Consider the following 20,334-nt stretch of genomic DNA (forward strand, 5'->3'; position numbering starts at 1 on the left):
TCCGTGAAGACCCCAATCTTTTTGAGGTTATCATTACTTGATTATTTCGCAGGCTTTCTCCAGGATTTTTCAAGCACTCTGAGGAAAGCCTGCAGAGTAGGCACCCCTTCCTTTCTTTCTTTCCTCATAGTTATCTATGGTGGAGAAAACAGAGCACGATGGTCTGAGGCAAAGAACACAGGCTTCCCATTTCATTTGTCGGGATGAAAAGACAGTCACAAGATCGGAAAGATTTGTGTGGTTGAAGTATTGCTAACATTTTAATTTATTCCTAAAATGTGTCTATGCACCAAGTTACTTCCAGAGCATTAGCCATAACAACTCAGTTCACTTGCTTCCTGTCGATAAGGTCAATCATTTTGTTTCTTTTACAGTTTTCTTGCAGGTATGCATTGTACGCTGTGCATATTCTCGAGCCTTCTCCAGTATCCTACCTTTTCCCTCCTTCCCCAGCCATTCTTCCATTTTGATCTTCTAGAGAAAATCATTTCTACTTTCATTTGAGATGTGCACACATGGCTTTGCACAGCTAAATCACTTTCAAGTTCTGTAAATCCCTTACTTATCCATAACTAAACCACCCAGTTCGAGGCACTGAACATAAAGAATGAAGAAGGTTAAATCAATGCCCAGCTGTTCCACATCGCCTAAGGCTGTCCTACACAGCTCCAACAGAGATAAAAACAAAGTCATCACCTGAAATACAACCTCACCTTTAACTTAACTGCCGTCCCCCCTCCCCCAGGCTCTTTGTACCAAATGTAACTATAAATAGAAATCTCAAGCAGCCAGTCCAGGCTAATTCATAATTTATCTCCCACTCTTTCCATTCTCCTGGGCTTCTCCAGCCTGAAAGGAATAACTCCTTCATTGTAGTTCAGGGTTAGAAGCAGGCACAAAGAAGCCTGCCATGTCCCCAGCTGGGCTCTGATATGGAGATACAGCTGTGCTCTCCTGTCTCCAGAACACAGTAGACGGACTCCATTCCCGCATTGCCCCGCCCTCTCCTGATCTCACTTGCTAACCTGAGTTTCCATAGAGCCTGTCACCATGGAACTGTCCAACACAACATGACAAAGGAAAAGTTTTACCCTGTAAAGGAGGAGGACTGGAGGACAGTTTTAAAAAGAATAAAGATGATTTAGAAAGGTGAATACTCTGGCTTGTGCTCCCACCATCTGACCAAATCTAGGTAAGTATTGATTTTGCCCACTTATATTAACTTTATCTTTATAAGATTACAGGTTCAAAGTAGGCATCGCACATCTCTGAAATCCATCCAAAAAGTATATTAAATTAGTTCCTAGTAAAATTTTCCAAGTGGAGATGATGCCATTCAACTTGATTTGTTCATTTTCTATGTTAGCACAGAATCGCTAACAGAGCAGGAGAAACCAAGGCTGTGTAATAAGTAAAACGCAGGCCACATGGCTGAGCACACAAAGCAAGCCCATCATCCTCCTTCTTATTAAGGGTGTGATATTATTCCAGTGGTTTATAAAATATTCAAGAGTATCATTTTTAAATTAAATTGTTGGCATGTGTAATGATTCTCTACCTAACACATCATACATTATAAAGACATTTGCATATATTAAAATCAAAAGAGCTCAAAGTCCACTTCTGTTGATGGGGCTATCCAGCCTCAATCCCTGAGCCCGGCTAACTGATACCTGGGGCCCAGGCTGCATCTTTTCCTCTTTGCTAAATGTTGACCAAGGGGAAAGGAACCACCCGTTCAGACCTGAGCCCTAACAGTTCACAGTGTGAGGGCATAAATCTCTGGACAGGAAAATGTCATGCTCCAAACCCACTTCCCAGAGAGATGTGTCAGACTCTTCTTTTCAGACTGTTTGTCTCATAGTGCCAACTTTGTTATCTTTGAGTGTGGATGTAACTGGGTCAGAAAGGCAGAGGACAACTGGACGACTTATTCATTAATTCCTATCAACTTCCCACTTGACTGTCCTGCCAGCTCAGCAGCAACACTGGACACTTTCCCTGAAGTAAACTATGCCTAGTAGATGTGTGAGTGACAGAAAGTTCTGATGACGGAGAATGACTTCCTCTGCAAAACTGAACTGAGCATCCCTAGACCTGGACAAAGAAACAGAACATTTAATAAAACACATGCCTAACAGTTAAGATTCCAAAACTCCATGGATTACAAGAGAACAGATCTGAAAAGCTTTAATGGCTCCAGAGAATAAAGCAGAGGGACCTTTTATAGCACAGAACCATTTTTCTCGTTCAGAAATACACTATCAAAGACCCTAATCAACCCATTAAACTGTTAGCAAATTGCATTTTTGAACCCTTTAAAGGGGTCCACTTTAATCTTCCAAGAGAAGACTGTCTAGGGCAAGACACGAAGATCTCTTGCCATGATTACTGTTCAGAAGCTAAAAATAGCTGTCCGAGAAAATTGACATCAGGCAGGTTCCTGTCACATGTGACCTAATTTGACAATCTCAGCTCAGTCCATCCTGGGTGAGGACTCACTTCCAGAGCTGTTAAGTTTCTGCTAAGAATAAGAGAGCACACAGGGTACTTAGGACGTTAGGCACAATTTGCATCTAAATAATCCGATGTGTAAAGTATTAGAAACTACTTAAATGTCTGCTACCAGAAAGCCTATTGAGTTAATTTTAGAAAAGTCCATACCACAAAATATTAGATAGCTATGAAAAGGACCTCTGAGAAGCACAAGGAGAAGGAAGAGAAAAGCACAAAAACTAGCTGCAATCTGTAAATGTTCACACACACACACACGCACACACACACACACACATTCACAGACACATGAAGCACCACATTCTGGAAGATCGTATGAGATGAAGAAGGGGGTAGCTGATTCTGAGAAAGGGGAGGAACAGAGAAGGCCAAGGGCTGGAGGCCTAGGAAATGTGTGCCACAGCTCTCCTGACTTTGAGTTCCATATCTGTATACCTAATACAGATTTTCAAATCAAATATCAAATCAAAGACGTAAACATCAGTGTTGTTTTTCATGGGCAGCCATGTCTTTCACCCAGAGGAAAGCCCAAGGAGGAGCAAATTCCACGAGGCCCACAGCAGTTTCCCATCCTCCCCTCACTCAGGGACACTCACATTCAAAGATGGAGTTCTAAGACTGGGCACAAAGCTTTTCCACAGCTGTTCCTTGAATTTTTTCAAGTAAATTTTCCATATTAGTGCCAAGTGGGTATTTTGAGGGCAAATGCTATTTCCCTTCCAAAGTCTTCTCTGTTGGCCCCTTTACAGAAACCTTCTCTGAGCAAACACACACTCTAAGTAAAAGACAAAAGTTGTGTATAAGTCATAGTGAAACAGCAGTGCCCAAGCCAGCGCCTAGATCACCATCTCCTACTCTGTCCTTCCAAATAGAAATTCAGCAGTCACAACTCTGCCCCTGTACTTAGATGAGGAATCCATGCATCTTGATAGTGCCGGAATATAAAAGTTCTGACCCAGCAAGACAGGATACGCAGTAACCACTGAAGCCCATGGAAGCCCATGGAAGACTGACTACTTATAAAATGGGCAACCCAGATACCTTCTCTGAGCCTGCTTCCTTTTCTGTAAATACGGACAATGATGGCACTTGTCTGGGAGCAGCAGGCTCATTCTGCAGGTAGCATTCTATAAGCAGATGTGGAGTGAACTCCATCTGCTAAATCCCACATGGTCCTTTTTAATGGAAGGAAACATTAAAAACATTTGAATAGAAATACAAAAGAAAGTATAAATTATAAGACATCATAAAATTGAATTTGTTATTTTTCTCCCCATCATATAGAATACAAATGCAAGGGGGGAGTATATCATTTTCACTAGAGATCATATTAAAAAATTAAAGACCTGTGTTATAAGCTGACTATGAGGACAAAATATATTTATTTGACATAAAGTTAACTGCACCTAATATACTGTCTGGCAGTAAGGATCTCCCTGAAACTTTAAGTGCATAATTCTGGTTATAATAGCATTAATCGATTGGAGTCTTTGTCTCCATCATGTCTCTTCTGAACTGAGAAGAAAATTAACAAAAATCAATATGTAATTCATGTAAACATGTGATACTAAAATGGAGATCTTATTAAAGTTCACTTAATGATATAAAAATATCCACAGGTAAAATGGTTAGCATTTTACTTATGATGTTTCTTTAAAACACCAGAAAGAGACAGATACAGTAGAATTATATAACATAATTGAGTAGAAGACACTGATGCTTGGTGCCCCTCCACAGTATCATTTGACTCGTGTGTGTGTGTGTGTGTGTGTGTGTGTGTGTGTCCATCTCTAGCTCTAGCTCTCCTTCTCCTTCTCGCCCTCCCTCCATTCCCATGTGTCATGTGTTCCGTGTGTGTATGGGGGGTTTACGCAAGTTAGTAGGGAACCTTGAGAAAATGGCAACTTCCCTTTCCTCTGATTTCGCATTTGCAAAAGGCCCTGCTTGAGTGCTGAGTTCTCTGTCCGGCCTGAAGGAAATGCCATCCCTGGACAGGGGGTCACTCTAGGCTAGCTGTGCTTCTGACAAGATAAAAATCTAAACCTGAATATATGTTTCTCCTTTTTACGATTGGCCTTCCACTGCAATTTGGACAGAAAGCTGGCACCCATGGTCTAATCAGCATGAAGCTGTTGCTGACACGCAGGCCAGCTATTATTTTGCTGGTTATTACTCAATGTCTGCTCACTACATGACGAAAATGTTGGAACACATTCTGTCATAAGACATCTGGGACATCTTAGGTCCTTCTCCGAAGAAGACCTACCCTGGTAGTTTAATCGTAGCCTCAGGCAAAATCATGGTAGGTAAACCAGCATCAAGACCTCCGCGGTTGAAACAGGCTAGAAAGCACGCGCAGCTATTCCTTCTGAGTCCCCCTCTCTGAAGAAGACAGCTGTGGTGGTTACAAAGTTTCTCTGTGGACAAGAGATCTAAAGGGGCCTTGCTAAAATCCTCCTTGGCTAAGTTTCACCAGTGTTGGATTTACAAGGCCAGAAGACACAGTTCAAGCAAGCTCCCAGGAGCGTTTGTGTTAGGCAATGCTGCCCTGAGAAGACACTGGAAGGGCTCTGTCTGTCTGTCTGTCTGTCCCTGCAGCACATCTATCTAATTAATAGACAAAAGAACCACCCAGTTTGTTGTTGCCGTTGTTGTTTTGTTTTGCCGCTGTTCCTTCATGATGCATTGGAAATACCTAAATCTTTTAAAACCTGTTTTAAAACACCTAGCCGTTGACACGGTTTGATCCAAGTCTTGTTCTTAAATGAGTTCTGAGTTCTGGTTGCTCTGCTGAATAACAAGCCTTGTAGCAGGGACCTTGGAAGCCCGTGAAGTGTTATCACAGCAAATTCTTCTAGAACTTCTTTAGGTTTGCTTACAGAACAATAAGTGTTCCCTATTTGAAAATAGTCTGCAAATGTTCCCTCTTGCTTAAACCGCATGAATTCTTAGCGTGTGCAACACACAAATTATAATTTCTGACTGAATGGAGGCCCTGCTCCTCTCGGAGAGAACGCAAAGATGTTATTTCCGGGAGCAGTGAGAGTACCTTTACCAATTTTTTTTTCTAAGTTGCAAAATACTGCAATAAAGTACTGCTCAAGTCAGACTGAAACAATTTTCCCATCTGTCAAAATATTTTAAATAGCATCAAGCTGGTATTACTTTGTCAAAACACTTCGTCAGAGATGGAGTCTAAATTTAAATAAGCAGTTCCTCGAACTATGTATGTAAGGTGAATGAACTGTCTCAGAGGCCGTGCAGTTTTGTGGATAACCTGCAAGATGGCATTAAAAAGGTCTTGAAAGAAATGGGTGTTAAGCCAAGAATAAGCATACCCTGGGCAAAGAAAAATAAATCCTGCAGAACAGGCGAGACATTGCATTGTTCTTGAACTGACGCACTTCGGTTCTTCCCAAACGCCATAAAACATTCCAGATTTATGCGGGTTCTAGTCAGTGTCAGTAAATGTTCAAGGTATAGAGGAAGGGGATGGAGCGGCTAATAAAGATGCAGTGATCATAAGAGGACCTGTAGGCGGTGAGGTCAACCTGTAGGCGGTGAGGTCAACCTGTAGGCGGTGAGGTCATGGTGAGTCCTGAGCAGTCATGTGACTGTGTGTTTTCCTGATGCCTCTGGTTTGCTTTCGACAGACATGTGTTTATGTAGCTGAGGTCTGCCTTATATAATAGGCCTGAAGATGAGACACCAGCAGGACACTGGAGGGGTCCTGTTTCTTCCTTCATATTCATCCAAGAGCACTCACACTAATCTCCTGAATTTGAGTTTAAGTTAAGAGACAGCACAGTGAGGAAAGTTAATGCCTTGAAAGTCACTATATTTGATACGTTTTTTATTACACATATAATACACACATAAAGAACAGGTAAGAATATATACATTTTCAGGTTTTCTATATCCTCTCCTTTTGCTATGAATCTGTCACAGAATTTCAAGTTCCTCTTCTCTGGGTGGGACCTTCCTAACTTGTCTCCACAATTGTCTAGTGAAGAAGATCTCAGCTTTCTTCAGCTTTTCAGACCATTAAAACCTAATACCTGTGACATCTCCCAGCATCGCCAGAGGGACCCAGGGGTTGCACCAGGACTGAACCTGTATTAGTGCAGCTCTCACACCCCAGCAGAGAAATTGCTTTGTGCTGAGGACAGTGGTTAATGCAAAAAATTTCAAGAGGTCTAAGTACAGACAGTGAGTTACTGCAAAGAGTTCAGACACAAATGGAATGTGTGTGTATCTCAATCCTTCCTCACAGCTCAGGGACCATCTCAGATGAGGAGGGTAGAAATATCATGTGAGCTGGGAGGACTAAAGAGAGACAATGTCTCTGGACAAGACAGGAATGCTGTACTTGGGAACTTAGGGCAGCTGTGCTTGCCTGGAGAGGATCAAGCCCGTCAGCATGCTCACACTGAGTGGGAAGGGGTCATGAACCCCTCCCCTAACTGAGATGCAATGGACAGTTGATGGCTTCTCGGAAAGGGAGAATTTGTTTTCTTTAAGGTGTGGACCCTGGTATGTGGACCATGTTTTCGTGAACTGTCCTAAATCCAGGAGAACATGGGCAGAACAAGGTGGGTAACTTAAGAGAGGTGATGAAGTTTCCAGGTAGGAAGTGAATCTGGAAGGAGCTGGGGAGCTGTACTGTAAGTGACTATGACAAAAATACACGATATGAAGTTCTTAAGGAATTAGTGGGAATATTTATACATACAATATATATTTTTAAATCAAGTACCCTAATGTCGAACAAGTCAAATATCAGTTTAGAGGGGAGTAATAACTACAAATTAATCATTTGTAATAATTACAAATTTAATTTTGTTGTTGTCTATATGTGTGTGGTCTATGTCTATGTATGTGTATGTGTGCACCTGCACTAATTCACAGAAGCCTGAGGTCAGCATGGGTGCCTTCCTTTCTCACGGTCAGCCTGGGCTTTTGAGAGAGAGCTTCTTATTGAATCTGGAAATCACCAACTGGCTAGACTGGCTGGCCCAGGTGTTCAAAGGAGCCCCCTTCTCCACTCAAGATAATGTTTCCTGACAGAATAAGTAATCATCTTTTGCTAGCATGCTCAGCTGTAGGTCATCCTTTTGAGTTACCCCTTTCTATCATGGGTATCCTGAGTTCTATATCATCCTTCTATAAAGCTCTATCGGTAATTACTTCAATGCTCTCTTTGTTCTTCCAATTCTGCCATTGACCATAACTTCCCAACAGCAAGATCATATGCCTTCTCTGCCTTCTCTGTCTAGTGTATAGGCCACCTACTGAGCTACACGTGTTGCTCAATAAACACCTGTTGAGTAAGGAAATAAATAATAAACCTACACACATACATACATACATAAATACATACATACATACATGCATACATATGTGTGTACACCTCTCTCTCTCTCTCTCTCTCACACACACACACACACACACACACACACACACACACACACACACACACACATTACGCCTTCTTGATTCTCAACTAATCCTGAAAGAAGCCAAGGTTCCAGAAAAGCTTCCCTCAAAGCTGGATCCCCACATCTAAATCTCCTAATCTTTAACTCTTTCTCATTCTGAGGAGTCAAAAGAGTTATGGGAAACCCTAAGCTAAGGAATCTGACAGTGCCTTTTGTCAGCAGGGCTTCTGGTCTGTGTCCCTCTACTGAGAGACGATTAAATTCTAGACATGTGAAAGGCATGGATTTCAGCCTTGGTCTTGTGAAGAACACAAAAAGAAATGTTCCTGAGATCTCTAAACTGCCACGTAAAAGGCAGTGACACAAACATGAAAGCACTATTCTTAAACTTTAAGCAAATTGCTCTAATATGTTTAAATTCCAAAGCATTTAACTATGCTAATAACATCACAAATATTTGTCAGAATATTTTTTTTCATCCAATTAAAGAACCACTCTATCTCCCTGATACACTTTGATTAGAAGCAACAGTAAAACTATCTGGGGTTCCATCAAGTATAAGGGTAGGAGCACAGACCTGGAGGTGATAAGTCATTCCAAGATCAGCTTCATAGTCACACTTATATTAGATCGATTCCTAACGCAGAAGTTCCTACTTGGCTAGCCCTATGCTAATCAACCATTCAATTCCTACTGGGCAATGGGAAACATGCAACAATGTTTCCCGTGGACTTCAACTCATGCTTTACAGTATAAAAATACAAGTTTTCATTCTATAACCACCCTTTTGTTATGTAAAAATGATAGCTTCTGCTAGGTACCCCAGCCACCCCACTGTGGTCATCCCACACACTCAATCATTACATTAGCTAATGTTCTTAGACTATCTAAGAGAAAGTACCAGTCTATTATTAGCTTTCTTATGCTAGTCTGCATCCAGCAAAATCCACTGCTTCTAGAAAGAACTATGGTGTGGCCAATTAATAGCATCTTAGATAATATTATATATAAAAATACAGTGAAGTCTCTAACACAATTTAGGTGAGTCCATTACTTTGTCACGTGCAGAGATGACCAAACTCAATGATATACTCAAGATTCACTTTATTACTGTCGAATCTGGTCCTGGTACAAGGAAAACATGAAGACATGAATGTGGGGATACCTGACCATCTGAGAGCATCTAATTATCAAGACGTTTTCTCCTGCACACTTGACTCACTCTCATTACTAAACATGACTATCTGCTGGAAAAGCAGGGGCAAACCAGCGCTTCTCAGTTAAGGGCACAAAAGATACTTCAGTGCTTTGCTCTGTCAGTAAATTTATTGTACATTTATATTAATTCATAAATTCTGGTATGTTCAAGTAAAAATTTTCATTCCCACTTCTGCATTTAAATATCCACATAGCAATATGCAAGTACTAAGCTATTTACTTTCCCAGTGGGTTACTAAAAAAGTGAGTATCTGAAATAAAATAGGGGTTAAAACCAGTTTATGCAAGGAAAATTTTGTACATGATCATATCTATAAACATACACATGTATACATACACATGTATACATATACATGTATGTATGGGGGTTGTCTAGAGAGTTATCTTTTGGTATAACTAATTTAAACTTAAGTTTACAAACACAAGTTCAGAGACCTACATCTCAGAGCATTTAATCTTCAATGAAATTATCAAGATAATTTGGAAAACGGTCATCTTTTACATGAAGGTCCACATAAGCCTTGTCCATAATAACTGCAGGCTGGATACAACCCAACCCTGTTGATAGATTCTTTGATAAGCAAAGAAATTGCATGGACAGTCTTAAATTAAGTATGCTAAAGAGAAGTCTGACTCTACTCACAGATGCACAATATGATAAGCTATTTCTATATATCAAAATTTCTGGAAAATATAAACTAATTTATAACAGCAAAAAAAAATAGGTAAGGGGACCTGTCGAGATACCTCAGAAATTAGAAGCACTTGCTGTGCAAGATTGAGGATCTCCAAACCGACTAACAGGCTGGGTGTCTGCCTGCACAGACCTGTTATCCCAGTGAGTAGACCCCCCACACACACACTCACACACTCACACACACTTATACACACTCACACACACTCACACACAGACACATAATTATTTAAGTAACACAGCCAATTGTCTTATAATAAAAGGTAAGTTCAACTATCATATTTAAATTAATAATTTCTACAGAATGTAGAAGTCACTGAGGAATGTCATTTGCTGCTTTGCTCCCTGGGATTTGCTCAGCTTGCTTTCCTGTGTACCTGCCCAGGGACGGTGCCACCTACTGGCAGGCCCTCCCACATCAATAACTAATGAAGAAAAGGCCTAGGAACATGCATGCCCACAGGCCAATGTGAGGGAGGCCGCTCCTCATGGAGGTTCCTTTCGTCCAGTGACTCTAGTTTGTGTCGATTAGATGAAGACCAATCTGCATATCTATTTCCCAGAGAAAAACAATAATGTGGTACACATAATTCTTATTCTACAATAGCTTTTTTGGCATGTTTCAGGATAGTGTTTAAGAGATCCTTCAAAAACTAGAATCTATGTTATCAGGTTTTACAGGTGATGGTTTATAAACGAGGAAATAATTGTAGAAAAACTTTGTAACAATAGCATATATGAAATCACCATAATCCCCCAAGATATGGGGGACAATTCTTTTCTAGTAAACACAGGCAAAGGTATATAGGATATAAAGAAATAATTCATGTAGATGTCGAGAGCTTTACTTTTATTTTTGTCAATATATTTACTTTTATCTATATGTGGGAATGTTTCCAGACTGAAAACTGTATTTGTTTATTAAGGATTAGGAATGCAGATCATTGGCACAGTGCTTGCTTAATGTGCCCATGGCCCTGGATTCAATCTACTGTACTAAAGATAAATAAGTATATTTGTTCTTATAACATGCCTTCATTTTACTTTAAAATAACTTTTATATGTGCCCACATTACATACTGTTTTACAGTGCATTTTTTTCTGAAAACAGAGGACATTCTGTGCATTCTTTAACATATTAACCACTGTACACATCACATTCAGAATAGCCTTCCATTCCATGTTTCTTCTTCGAGGTGGTAAATCAAAGACAACCCCATATTTACAACTTCTGCAGGTATGGATCTGGTTAAAGACAGATCTCAGCCTTCACACTCTTCGTAAAGGTGTGTGTGTCTAAAGAGGAGTAGAGGAAGACATGGGCTGTGGGGAGATAATGTCCAAGCTCCGAGTTAGCAGGAATTTACTACCGTTTCCTGTCATCAAATGTTGGTGAAACACAGAGAATGAACAGAATAAGCAACAGGAAGGTTGACATCAGGCCTAGGACATGCAGCTCAGCCTTCTCAGTCAGAAAGTTCTGCTGAGTACTAGGTAAAGGAGCCATCCTTTGTGCAGTGTGGCCCTTCCTAGCAAAGCACCACGCACACAAAAGAAGCAGGGGCACTAGAAATGTGGTATCATTATACACAGAAAATTAAAATTGAAGCCAAGTTAGTCAGTAGAAAATACATGTTATCTCTTGAAATGTGATGGGTCCATTATGCTTCTTGATGACATTAATTGCCTCTCCAAAATACTACCCAAGGCACTTACAAAACCGAGGGAATATGTTACATTTGGGATTATCAGAACATGTCTAAGTAGGTCAAATTTTGAAGCAAAAGGGGCTTCAAATGTTATGCAGTGATACAAAAAAGCACACACAAGAAAACCAAACCAAAACAAAACAAACCTCTTACAGGGCTATTCTGTCAAGGTATTAATCACGTTTTAAAACAAAATTTAAAAATCTTTTCCTCTTGCATAAACATTAATGTAGTCCTTTAAAATGCAGCGTCTCCCACCTGAGGCGTTCTTCCTTTCACTGTCTCAATTCAACTTCAATCGCAGACTGAATATTAATTACACACATATCCTCATTCATTTGGAAACTCTAGAAAAGTTGCCTCTGAAATGTTTGAAATCTAACTTCATATTTTCAGGCAAAAAAAAGAGTTTATCCTATTCTCATTGGAAATATAAATTTTTTCTGATTGGTTGACATTTTCACTTTGTGGCATTTGCAATGTTCTAATATCATACGTTAAGCAAAATATCTCTGATTTCTCCTAATGAGAATGCACTAACATATTTACTATTTGTTTTCATGACTTCCTTTAGGATACATAAGGCAATAGCCAAAGGTAGGATGGGCAGGGGAATGTCCTATGTAGTAACGTGGTCACATAAACACTGCCTTAAGGAGATAATTGAACACAGATTAACGTTTACATTTTAAATGCCTTATAAGTAAAAAAATGTTTTAAGAAAAACTTGGGTGATGGTTTGAATACAAAAGGGCCTCTATAGCCATGGGGAGTAGCACTACTAATAGATGTGACCCTATTGGAGTGGGTGTGGCTTTTTGGAAGAAGTATGTCACTTGGGTGTACTTTCAGGTCTCAGATATTCAAGCCCAGTGTCTCACTCTCTCTTCTTGATGCCTGCTGACCCAGAGGTAGAATTCTCAGCTACCCTTACAGCACCATGTCTGCCTGACTGCTGCCATGCTTCCTGTCATGATGATAACAAACAGATAACCTCTGCATGGTAAACCAACCCTAACTCAATAATTCCTTATGAGTTTCCACGGTCGTGTCATCTATTCGCAGCAATAGAAATCCTAAGACAACAGGAAATAAGATAATATAAAAATATGAGTCTAATATTTGCAAAACTCTTTTATGAATTTGAGTATGAATCATGGGAGTATTTGTGGAACTGATACCGCCCAGTTTCACTGACATCTGCCAGAGTACCTGAGTAGTCCACCAGTAAGTCTCACTTTAGGCTGTGGCAATGAGGTGCCCAGTGCATTGCCATCTGGGAGTGAATACATTAGACCGATAATAGCACATTGTGAATTACTGCTAATAATAAAGATGGCACATTTGCATTAGTAACTAGTGGGGCTCTAGAAAAGGAAACTGGGAAACATAGCTGTCAGTGGGGTGTGAGAGGGGAAACAGGGTAGCACACACCAGCAGATGTCCTCAGGTGGGAAAGTCCTCATGAGGTCAAACGGGGTTGCTCAAAAGAAGAGAGTTTCTTATGTAAGTTTATATATCCATCTATATCAACTCTTTATTTCATGGAATGGGAATATTTAGAACCAAGAACAAAAATGAGACGATCTGGAGACAGATTTCTGCTATGGCATGGTTTCCCCACCATTGGTGTAAGTTACAGGTTTGTTTGGCTTTTACAGAATTAAGTAGCTGTACATCAACACAATCCCTTGCTTGAATTATTACCAAGATTCCATCAATCATGTATATACCTTCGTTATCACAGAAACCCTTGCCTAATTACGAATGCTAAGCCACTGTGAGGGTGTGTATTTGCAGAGACAAAATGCTCAATTCTTGCCTTGGAGATGAATATCAGGAATGTTTTATGATTGTGCAATTATACACATTAGAGACATCGAGAATTTCACAACAAAATGATAAAAATTCTTTTTTAAGGAATGGAAGGTATTTTAAGAAAATGAATCAAATACATTTAAAAATTATTCTTACTACAGAAACTTTCCTAATACTAAAGCATAGGAACTAACTAAACATAAAATTGCAGTTCCAATATAAGAAGTCCAACAGCCACTGGGTGAAGTACAGATAACCGTCTTCTACAGATAACAAGGTAGATGAATTCTGTTGAAAATAAATTCTACAGAGATATTTTATACGTTCACTCATGACATTCACTGACTTATTTCTACAAAGAAGGATTGAGAAGAAAATGAAATTGAAAAGAACATGTTTCAGGACCAGGAGATACTTGTCAATGTGTCTGCTTCATGAACACAGGGACCCAAGTTCAATCCCCAGACCCTGTCTTAAAAACTGCTTGGCAGGTTGACTCATGCTCAGAGAGACAAGGTAGGCAGATCCTTAGAGCTCACTGGCATGCTAGCCTAACTTACTCGGTGAGCTTCCAGTCTATTAGAAAAACTGTCTAAAAATAAAAGGGAGCAGCTCTAAACAATGACTCTGGTTTCTACAACTATGGATGTGTATGCATGCTTGCCTAGGCACGTGAATACATATATATATATATATATATATATATATATATATATATATATATATAGAGAGAGAGAGAGAGAGAGAGAGAAGATGGGGAGGCAGAAAAACAAACACGGAGAGACAGAGGAAGAGACAGAGATGGGGAGATCACTTTACAGTATAAAAACCTGTAGGCAGACCATAGGGCAAACCTATAAGATCTGCCACTGCTTTTTATACAACTTACGAGAACGCTCAATGACCACCAAGACCTTACACTGGCTGAATGGATGTGTATCATATTCTGTGTTTGGGTTTCTCAGCCAGGCCATTGAAGGCACTGGGTGAGGTGGGGGTGGGGCAACTCTTTTGATGGAGTAGGAAGCTGCCCTGTATGGTGTAAGATACTCAACAGTATACCTGGCCTTTGCTAGCGGATGCCAGTAATGTACCTGCTGCCCATTTTGTGACGATCAAGAAACAGCCCCAGCCACTGTTAAGTGTGTCCCAGGAGACATAATTGAACAAATCATATCTGGTAGCCCTGACGTTTGGAAATGCACATACGAAGAAAGTGCTGGCTACAAGCATTTTCTACTTTGGGAAAAACAAATCTAGGACAACATAAATAGTTTACTTTTGTTTCCCTGAATATTACGGACTTATGAAAATAGAACTAAGAGCAGAAATCTCATGCCACTTAAGAAACCAGTATGCTTCTTCCTTGTGTTCACATCTTCATGTAGTTAGTCAGTCATAAAATTCTTAGTTTGTCAAAACAATATAATTTTGGAGAACCTACATGCTCTGCCTATTTACTTCATGGCAAAAAAAGGAGATTCTTCTGATTAATCACTTTATGGCTTTTGAGAATATATTAGTTCTTTATGCAAACTAACTACCTACCTCTTATCTTGCCTGAGTCTGAGCTTCCTCTGAAGTCACAGCTTTCTGGATGTTAGATTTATCTGTCATTATTTATCTTGATTCTGCTGCTTTCCCTGCTACTCATCTGATAAGTATTGGGGGTTTCCAGGGTTGAGCTTGGGTTCCTCAGTATCCCTTGTAAAATGCCATTTCCTTGGATGATTGTCTCCCTGACTTCACATACCATGTCAGCGGGTGCGTTCCCTTGAATATTTCAGAAGCATCTCATTTGACTGTCTCAGCCCATTCTGATTAATGTCATCTTTCTTATATGTGTTTCTCAGTGAGGTCAGAATTGACACCTCCTCATTTGCTTTCACAGGTAGTTACTATATCCTACCTGTAATACAAGCTGTTTTTTTAGTCTACTCATGGCAACTGAGGTTACCCTTAGTCCAGACCAAGATTATTTCTGAACTAGGCAATAGGTTTCAAATGCATTTCTGCACATCAATTTTTATGTCTCAAGAATATAGTCTCTCCTCTAACTCATATAAAATATTACTCAGCTCATTCAGAATGTGTAAACTTTTTAATCCCTTCTAGCTGTATTTGGACAATTTGCAACTCCCAGCCCAACCCACCAGGCTTTGCAGAATCCAGACTCTGCCAATACCTGCAAGTAACTCCTGTTTTACATGTTCAGCTGTGTTCTATTTCTCAACACATTTTCACAAAGCGCTTATAAACAGTGACACAAAAACTTGGACAAGTATTTTAAATTAGGATGTAAAAATCAAGATTTGGAAACCCAAGATCCCCAGTACTTGGTAATCCACTAGGTGATGAAGCCCTTCAAAAATGACATTAACATACAACAATTACAATTACATTAACCTACAACAGAATAGGAACTAAACAGAATAGGAGCTAAACAGCACTTCTCTCTGTAAACACAGAAGGCAGAGAAGCTTCTAACCTAGAGCTAGATTACATGTTGTGAATTATACATCCTCCTGAGATAAACACATTGTAGCTAGAAAAATAAAAAGAAAGGAGGAAAACAGAAACAAACGAGCGATTTCAGAAGGTAGCCTGCAGTTGGCAGAACTAGAGAGGTTCTGCTTACTCAAAATTCTAGGGATACTCAAACTCCCTCTCTCCCCTCTGTTCCACTTCCCCCTCACTTTCTCTTCTCCTCCCATGCCCTCCCTCTGCCTCCCTATTTCTCTCCTTTTTTCTCCTTCCCTCCCTGGCTCCCACTCAAAGCTGCTTTTTCTGTAAAAATCAATCAATCAATCAATCAATCAATAAATCAATTAGATTTCAAAATCCTTCCAGCAATCACACAGACAACAATCTGAGTTTATTAAGTTAAAAATTCTTTAGACAATGACATAAAAACAAGGGAAGATGAAGAGTATCTCGGTTTTATCAGATTGCCTGATTAAAAAAAAAAAGTCAAGTCAAACATGCTATACTTTTGCATTTTCAGAGCCAATTTCAAGACAATGTCCCTTCAGTAAAGAAAAAAATAATACTGAAAGCACAATGGCTTTGGAGGGGGAAATGTCTCTAACGTTGTGAAATTACCCTCTCCCCTCACTCACTCATTCAGTTCTATTTTTGTACTTGCACCAGTAATCTAAGAGAAAAGCAGGAGAAGTCAATGCCAGGTTTCTAAAATGTCTGGCTGCTTGTCCTGATTCTCTCTGGCACCTCCCCCACGACCCAGCCAGCTCCTAGTTTACAGTGCATCAGTGTTTCCCATTTGTTTAACAGCAGCACTGCACATTCAATAAGACTAATCTGATGATTGTCACCCACCCTCTGCAGACTCAAGAGAGGCAAATGACACCAAACAGAAGCTACCACTGAGGCATGACTAATTTATCAAAAGAACACTTCTATTTTGGCCAATATTTATTTTATTGCAGTGATGCCTCCACCCTACCAGGCTCAGGGCTTGTCAGGGTCTATGACACATTTCCAGATTGTAATTACACATTATTAAAATTCACTCTGAAAAAGAGTTTTGCCAGAAGAAAAATCTTTTTCATGCACTTCATGCTAAAAGATTACTGATAACTTTTTTATTTGGGAAGACTAAGAACAAAACCTTGCATGCATTTTGAGGGTGAATATTTCAAACAACCATTCTTTTTTTTTTTTTTTACATACAAGGCACTAAGTTGAGAAGTCAGACAAGGAAAAGAATCTGCTGCGTCTAATTAATGACAGGCAGGTTATCTCATCCCTCTGTACCCTGGTTCTCTGTATATGAACACATTAACAATGAGTGTCATAGAGATACTGGAGGGACTGAACCAGAAAGTTATACAGTTCAGATGCCAGCCATATCCTAACTGCTCAATACATGTCTGCATTGTAAAGAAGGAAGGGCACAGAAAAGACCCTCGCATCTCAGTTTGTCACCAACCTCGGGATTTCAACTCTGTTGTTCCAAATGAAAAGTTATTTTGTCAGTTTGCAGTAGCCAAAGAAACCTGAGACGGCCTGGAGATACTTCATCAGAGGAAGGAAAAACCAAAGCTAAAATAGAGGCAGACTCCCAGGTAAAGCAGAACTGTCCATTCCCAGCCCCATCACCCCTCACAGGGATCAGAAGGCCCATGCAGGGGTCCCTCTCCTCCAGCCTGCTATTCCTGGCTCTGTGAGCATTGGTAAATCTCCATGATGCCCCCCTCCTCTCAGAGAGAAGATGGACAAGGCGAGCTCTGACTGTTCATTTTCAGATGCAACTCCAAGGACAGCTGGAGAGAGGGTTGTGGCAAGAGTAAGGTATTCTTGGGGAACAAGACTTCTTAATAGGAATTGTGTTCACATTCCCTCCATCAAATGAGCAGAAAATGAACAAAGATTAAAACAATGAAGTATGCCAAGACAGACCCAACCCAGCCTTACTGTCAAAACTACAGTTAACAGTTTCCGGGGCCACCACTCCTTTTTTTTTAAGCATTTTCCCCCACCTGTTTGTCTCTCTCCCTCAGGAGAGCACTGTTGTCTTCATTTAAGGTGAGGAAACTCAGGCATGAGAAGTTAAGAGGCTTCCCAAGAAGACTATCTATAATGAACCCAAAATTCTGCCTGAAATGAATGTGGTCCCAGAAAGCAGCATCTGATGACCCATCCCCCCCAACTCTTTCACTCACTGGGAAACCATCCTCAGACCTTAAAAGTCTTTCTTCCCCACCCTACCCCAGTCACCATTCCAGCTTCTTCCTAATGACTATTAGGACAGAACTGACATTAATGAGTTGGTATGACAATTTAGGGAATTTTAGGTCTTTCACACATTTCAAAATACTAAATGCAACAAGGTCGAAATAGGTACACATTCCAGATGCACAGTCCATAGGAAAAAACAGCGGATTCCTACAGCAGAGGCTGGGGAGCAGTGCCTTGTGAACCAGATGCCACACATTCATCTGTAAATTCATCAGCATTATCAAAACGCTGGAAGAAATAGAATTGTTTCAACTCTTCAAGAAGGTAGCTGAAGACCTTAAGCTGCTTTAGGTCTGAGATACATCAGGCTCTATAGATGATGTGCCTTCATGGCAAATCCTGATCTGAAAACACATGAACTTCCCAGTAGAAACTTTTGCCAACTCTAGAACTTTCCCCAATCTGGAACAGTAAACACTTAGGAGGGAGCTGCATTTCACTCAGGCAGTTCTCTTCACTGCTGCCGACCAGACACCCTTTTGTTTCCCCTCGGTACTTATCTTCCCACAGACTACAAATTATTACAGACTATTCGCAAAGGGGAAACTTAAGAGACACCCGGCGCGATACTCTCTTTTTCAGGGTTCACTTAAAAACTTGAAAGGAACTCACCCGTTCTGTTGTGCATTCCCTCTTTGCCAAAGTGTGCCGTGGTTTGGAAAGTGAGCCCAGTCCTTCTGAACTTTTCTGTATCCGTTATAATATTAAAGAGCCACAAGGAAGGGAAGTGGTTAGTCAACTTGCTAATTTTATCAGTTCCCCACCACTCCCGGTTAAACAGTACCTGATGTACAGACAAAAAAAAAAAAAAAAAATCAGTGTTCCAGTCTGTTTCCCTGCCTCGGCAAACCGGGAGGCAGAGGGAGGGACTGTATCTGGTTTGTAGCACAAGACAGTCAATGAATGAACATCTTATTACTATTAATAAGTAGCTTAATAAATGCCAGATGCCAGTGATTCAACAAAATGAAGAGGAGGGAAGAGAATGTCGGCACACTCCAGCAAACTCCGTATGTATGGGTGGGAAAGGGGGTGATTTTAATGCAATCAGAGGACGTGTGGGACGTGGCTGGCGTTTCATTTGTTGATAAATTATTCTGCACTGGAATGGAGCCAGTTTACCGGATATAGAAACTTCCACAACTTGGGGCCCTGGCTCAGACCAGTCTTCCTCTGGAGCTTAGTAATTAACAGACAGGACAAAGTAGAAAGTGTGTGCCTCTGGATAAGGAAAAATTAAACGTCCTCTGGAGGAGCAGCTATGAACTATGTCCTGGAAGTAAAACTTGACAAGAAATGAGGAGAAAATACAGACCCGGAGACAGATTTTTAATGAAATAAAACGCTTTTGATGTTTTCATCCCACTCCGAAAGACTGCAACAAATATAAAACACCGTTGCCCCAGAACCCTAGATCAGGCTGTTTCCTGAGCTCCTTAAATGGCTGGTATTTGAACTAAATCTGAAGTGCTCACTTTGAAGTCCATTCCCCACCATATCTAAGGATTATGGAATTAGACAAGGAGACTTCGGCAAAGCAAATCATCTGGAAGGCTTGTTAACCCTTGCTATAGATTGGCTGAGAATACATTCCCTCAAAGACATCCTGACAGACTAAAATCATGTGAAGTGACAAGGTCAAAAAACGGTTAAACTCCATACCCTGGTGCAGTCTGAGGCAAGAAGGGCCCGGAGGCACCCTTCCCTACTACCATTCCCCCAATCCGTATCACTAACCAAATAAACAAGGGAAGGCAAAGAGCATGGAGATCACCACCTTTATTTCCCATAATCCCATTTTCTACTTGAACGTAGCCTTGATGTGAACGTACATGGCATGTAAGCAGCACCCTGCTCTGGGACCCTGCAGATCTTCTGTGCTGAGAAGCAACAGTTCTATAGTTCTATGCACTCCCCATCCCAATTTCCACATCTGTACCTGTCAGGGGTCACGGGTGGGAAGGAATTCCTGGGAGCTCCACACTTTGCAGTCACCCTCTCCCTCACAGGCTTGCCTCCTAACAGTCTCTTCTCCCCAGTTCCTCACAACCTCCTCCGACTACCCTGCTCTGCCGGACACTGCAACCCCTTGGGGAAGCTTCCTCCCCATTCTCGTATAGCATAGGTCATTATCCTCTCTGTCCAGTCAGGAACTATTTCACTGTTACACCACCTTTAATCTTTA

At 40.6% G+C, this 20,334-nt stretch overlaps 1 protein-coding gene across 26 annotated transcripts in view; it reads right to left on the minus strand.

Annotated features, from left to right (window-relative positions):
- The window catches only part of Hdac9 (histone deacetylase 9), an 862,183-nt gene that overhangs the window by 643,853 nt on the left and 197,996 nt on the right, over positions 1-20,334 (minus strand). Inside the window, exons 1-2 of one of the 26 annotated variants that reach the window (XM_063262485.1) lie at positions 20,089-20,311; positions 18,762-18,836 (exon numbers count right to left, since the gene is read on the minus strand). The exons of 21 other annotated variants lie outside the window; for them this stretch is intronic. In XM_063262485.1, the coding sequence (XP_063118555.1) occupies positions 18,762-18,777 (16 nt within the window). In that variant the 5' untranslated portion in view covers positions 18,778-18,836; positions 20,089-20,311. 4 more of the 26 variants (XM_039112940.2, XM_063262488.1, XM_039112956.1 and 1 more) reach the window with 4 other exon arrangements.

This window comes from Rattus norvegicus, chromosome 6 (assembly GCF_036323735.1).
Source record: "Rattus norvegicus strain BN/NHsdMcwi chromosome 6, GRCr8, whole genome shotgun sequence".
Taxonomy (NCBI): Eukaryota; Metazoa; Chordata; class Mammalia; order Rodentia; family Muridae; genus Rattus; species Rattus norvegicus.